Genomic DNA, 4,889 nt, shown 5'->3' with positions numbered 1-4,889 from the left:
GGCCCAGCCCGGGACGCGGCCCGTTGCCGCGCGACCGCCGCCGCCCGCACTTCCGGCCGGTCGCGCGCTGCGCGCAGCCGCCGTGCGCGCCCGGCCCGGCCCGGGACAGCAGGCCGTCAGTCTGGGACTGTGCTCGGAACGGCACAACGCGTGTGGGGTACCGCCGAGACAAAAATAGATGTTAACTAGGTTATCCGCCGTCCTTCCCGACAGCAGGTAGGCTGTGGAGCTGCTTAGGCGATTCGGAGACTAACAGCTGCATTAGCAGCGCTTATTCAGAGCTCCGGACAATGGAAACAACTGGCAGCTGAAGGAGACCTGAAATTCTCGCTCCTCAGTGCTGCAGACGTTCCCTCCATTGGGGCAGCATTGCAGGGCAGGCATGGGACAGCATTTTGCTCATCCTCAGTAACCCAGAAGTGGTGGAATGATATTGTTGTCCCACTTTTGGGTTAACACTGTAATACAGTTTGAGAAATAGCACAAGTTTCTTCTGTTAACACCTACAAAATACCTGTTTTGAAAGTATGCTTATAATAAGCACTATAAATGATGGCTTAAAGACCTCTAAGACAAAAAAACCCAAACAAACAAAAACAACAAACCCCAAAACTTAGTAATGAAACATTACTTTGGCATTTTTCCACTTGGATTTCTAACACTCCAAGTCCTTTACAATCACATATCATGCCTTAGCTTGCCGTTTCACGACAAAGTTTCAGCTGATACAAATTTGCAAACAATTTTCCAAACAGTCCACAGCTATTTAATATTTGTCTAAGGGCATGACGATTTCAGTTGTTCACTCCCCACTTTGCAATAGCTCCACCCCCACAAGAAGACTTCGACACACTGGTCCACTTATTTAATTCTTTAGTCATTGAAATTGAACAAGTAAATCAGTTGCAAGGAAAAATATTCAAATATAAATTTGCTGAAGTACATTCTCCTCACAGAGGACTAACCACGTGCCACAGACCTGTGTGCAAAAGAGAGCCTATGAACAATTTTTGGAGCATGGAAGCATACCCTAGGGCAGTGGACTAGTTTCAGAAGTTTCAACCCAAAAAGATAATAACCATGAAATTAGGCTCTTGAAAACAGAAGCACTAATTACAGTTGTCCTGTCATAGTTGCACATTGCTAACTCAAAGCCATTACAAAAGCTCTACTAGGCTTGTCTGATCCATATGACTAACCACAGCAGGTAGAAGCCAACATAGCTCCATTGAAGTCACTGGAATCTGTGAGAACCAATAAATCCCTAAATGTGGCTCCAAAAAAGCTACTGTATGTACTTGTCACAAAAGCATAGAAGAATAATGGCAGGATTGTTTAAATAAAGACACACAAATACAGGAATAATAGAAGAATAAAAAAAGTGTGAATGTCACAGAGCGTCAGTTCAACTGTACAAGCATTTCCACCCAACTCTAATTTTTAAAAAGTTTACTATTCAGTACATACTTAAAAAGTTATAACAGAACAATAGATTTATAAAGAGAGTTGTACCAGTTTTTAAGTAGAAAATACAAGTTATATCTTCCAGCTTGTATTAGTCTTAGCAAATTTCACACAGCCTTTGGTTTCAAACCAGTACAATGCAATTAACATTACAGTGCTTACTTTAGTATTCATTAGGAGAGGACACTGTACAACTGAGGGAGAAAACAAGAAAATTGTGAGTACCAAAGTACTGTATTATAGAAAGTAAAGACTGAAGCAAAAATACTCTTGAGTATATCCTGTACATCATGTAAATACACATTCAAAATAGTAAACAGGCCTTCCAGGCCTCCCAAACAGTTGCAGTACAGCGTACATATTTACAGCATAGATAACATCATTTTTAGGAAATGTGTAGCCCATTATTTCTGTGCTTAATCATTTGTGTTTCAGACAATACATTCATATATAAGCAGTTCATCTTGTGTATTATTTGGAGCTTGCTGGTTGCCATAGACAAGGACAGATCAATTAATGCTGAGCTGTGCATTTAACTCAGATACTGCCACTATATAAGCAATACTCAACTGTTGAAGAACCACCTTTCTAGCTACAAAGCTGAAAACTTTCAGATTTATGTATAGCAAATCAAGCAGGAACTCTTTGCAGAAGTTTTCCAGTTATTTTTTCATTAATTGGCTAGAGCAAGTAGTTACCTTCTATTTTAAAAAGAAGGCATGAAAATTATCAGTAAGCACACACACAAAGAATTACTACTTATATCTCTAACATTCAATCTCTAGTTTTTTAGTTTTGAATACTAAGACTTGGAAAAGAGACCAAGGTTTTTGAATATTGTATGGAGCAACTTACATGCTCTTTTACAACAGAAAGTAAAATTAAGATTTTTTTTCTGCTATTTATCAAAGTGGCTTTTAATAACATTGTGATATATGCAAAACCATGATAGCAAAATGTTATATAATATACTTGTTATAACATATAAATGTTATATAATAATGTAGTAGCATGAAGTAGACTTTAATCCAAGAAATGAAGCTTAAGATGTTTGTAAGGAAGATCTCAGTGCTTCATACTAAGAATTCCTTCAGGCACTAATCTTCCTCATATCTGGGTAAATCATGACTGACTTTCTTTCTTCAAAGCTTCTAGTCTTTGTAGTAATGCATTTCCAAACACCTCTCGATATGCAGGGCTGAGAGAGTCCAACAAGGAGTAGACAGTTTCATGATACGGAGTTTGCAGTCTATCATCAGTCTGATCAAAATCATAAGCTACTACCTGCAACAAAGAATTGGGTGGTTAAATTTCTGTGGTGATGATCACCTTGGTACATGTAGCACAACATTTAACTTCACCAATCAGGGTAGTACAGAACAATGTTTTAGAATAACAAAAAATACTGAATTTAAATTGCAGTCTCTGCTTTCTACTATGGAGCTTACTGGTTATACAGTATTTAAGACAATTTCAAATACCTTTTGTCCAAAACCCAGAATGTTAGTAAAATACATTCTTTGAAAAGAAGTCTCACATCTACAAGTCTTTGTAAAAATTACAAATGGTGCAAAAAAACACCCAAACTGTATAGATGTTGTATTACTGACTTCTTTGGGTACCTGAGAAACCCAAAGATTGACATACCTGTAACAAATTACTGATTCTATCTTCACCATTTTCTGTCTTAAATAAATTCCTGTTTTTTTATTAGCTTCCCTTCTTGCTTTGTTGGAAGTAACTAGCTAAAGTTCCCTCTTCTAGGAGAAAACATGTAGGTCAGACTTTCATAAAAGTACAAGAGGAATATGTGTGGTTGTCAGTGAAGTATTTTTCTAGGCACCTTTTGAATATGGTCATTGTGCAAAACAAAGAAGTTTAAGAAATTACAAACAAATTAGTTTACCCTGAGTCCTGCTTCAGTGAGCTCCAGACAGTATCTGTTCCTTTCCCTGGTTTCCACATTGATATATGCCACATCCTCTGCACACGGAAGGGTTTTTGACACAAACATGTTGCTGACAGCAAACAAAACATCATTCACAACAGCTTCAGCTTCTAGTCTCATATCTTTCACATCCGTTCCTTCGAAGTCTCTATAATCAGAATCCTCTTCAAACCCTGTATTATTGGGCAACTCCATAGGATTGCAATCAGTCTCCATTCTGCATATAAAAACATTTATTTTAGACTTATTATACCACTGCACTCAATATATAACACCATAAAACACAAGTTATATTTTAAACAGACGTATTTAACATTGTCCAAAAAAAGAAAACTATGAGACCCAGTGACTTCCATAACTCATGACGGTCTAGAGTACCCAAACACAAGATATTCAAAACAAGTGCTGAAACATGAACATTTAGAAGTGCTATCAGTATCACTGAGGCTAATTTTTCTCAGGCAAGTTAACTTGCATTCTGAGGTACAGGACTCTGTTAAGATTCAGCAGCCATTAGTTCTGCCCTTTGCCGATCCAGAATGCAGGAGGAAGACAAGTCATGTCCGGAAAAAGCAAAATCAATAGCTGCAGAAAACAAAAACCTACTGTTGATGCATTTAACGAAGACTTAGAAAAGTCTGTGAACTAAATGGGTTATCAGAAACCTTAGGAATTAAAGGCAGCTGTTTGTTACAATACTAAAGAATAAAGCTCCTGTTCATCTTTTACGCACAACTATCGACACATTTCAGAGACACAGGCTGCTGGTCTTTGCGAGCAACTGGTACCAAACCGGACAGCCCCAGCGGGGTTATCCCCGCGGCTCCGGCAGTGGCCCCGCGGGTCCCAGTGTGGCCAGGAGGCCTCAGCTGACACCTGTGGAACCTGCCTGGGGCAGCAGGAAAAGCCCCTCGCCCGGGACACTGCCCCGAGAGCTCCGGTAGCCGAGCACTGCTGCAGGGATGGAATGGGGGCTCCGTATCACCGATCCGCAACACGCGGGACATTCACTTCACGGGATCCGCCGCCTCCTACCAAATCCCACCGTCGACATACAAACAAATTCAAAACACGCTGAAGGCAACAGGGGAGCTGGATACCGAGCTGCGCAGCCTCCCGCTCCCAGGGACCGCGCCCCCGCCGCGTCCCGGAGCGCACCCACCAGCACAGATGGGCGGCCCAGGCCCCGCCGCCCGACCCCGCACGGCTCCGGACGCGCCCGCCGCGCCGCCCCGCCCCGCTCGGCGGAACAAAAAAACCCCGCTGCTTCCCGGGCTGCTTCCCGGGCCGCTCCCCGGAGAGGCGGCCCCGGCGCCACCGGCTGCACGACGTTTTCCGGCCGCGCCGCCCCCTCCCGCGGCCGCTTCCGCCCCCGCCTCCTCCGCGCGGCGACGCCACTTCCCGCACGTCACGGTGCCGGTGGTCGGCGGGGGGGTGCCGGGAGGAAGGGGACGAGCTGCCGCGATCGGCCTGGCCG

At 43.0% G+C, this 4,889-nt stretch overlaps 1 protein-coding gene across 3 annotated transcripts; it reads right to left on the bottom strand.

Annotated features, from left to right (window-relative positions):
* Positions 1–856: 856 nt before the first annotated feature.
* On the bottom strand, positions 857–4,749 carry LOC121335289 (GSK3B interacting protein). 3 transcript variants are annotated; one of them, XM_041403251.1, is made up of 3 exons: positions 4,575–4,749; positions 3,371–3,629; positions 857–2,748 (listed from the first exon to the last, which is right to left on the bottom strand). In XM_041403251.1, the coding sequence occupies exons 2-3, from the start codon at positions 3,626–3,628 to the stop codon at positions 2,587–2,589; spliced, it is 420 nt and encodes a 139-aa protein (XP_041259185.1). In that variant the 5' UTR covers position 3,629; positions 4,575–4,749; the 3' UTR covers positions 857–2,586. The 3 variants fall into 3 exon arrangements, with proteins under 3 accessions (XP_041259185.1, XP_041259175.1, XP_041259195.1); XM_041403241.1 differs by having other exon boundaries at positions 4,302–4,655; XM_041403261.1 differs by having other exon boundaries at positions 4,513–4,655.
* Between the last annotated feature and the right edge of the window lie 140 nt (positions 4,750–4,889).

The sequence above is a fragment of the Onychostruthus taczanowskii genome, unplaced genomic scaffold (assembly GCF_017590055.1).
Source record: "Onychostruthus taczanowskii isolate IOZ18803 unplaced genomic scaffold, ASM1759005v1 scaffold1, whole genome shotgun sequence".
Taxonomy (NCBI): domain Eukaryota; kingdom Metazoa; phylum Chordata; class Aves; order Passeriformes; family Passeridae; genus Onychostruthus; species Onychostruthus taczanowskii.
This window is presented reverse-complemented; position numbering and strand designations above follow the sequence as displayed.

What these genes read in the sequence shown, in the direction of transcription:
- LOC121335289 (XM_041403251.1), bottom strand. Translation starts at nt 3,628, where the DNA reads ATGGAGACTGATTGCAATCCTATGGAGTTGCCCAATAATACAGGGTTT. An exon ending in TCACTGAAGCAGGACTCAGG is followed by an intron (nt 2,749 to 3,370) that starts GTAAACTAATTT and finishes TCTTTGTTGCAG; the next exon opens with GTAGTAGCTTATGATTTTGA.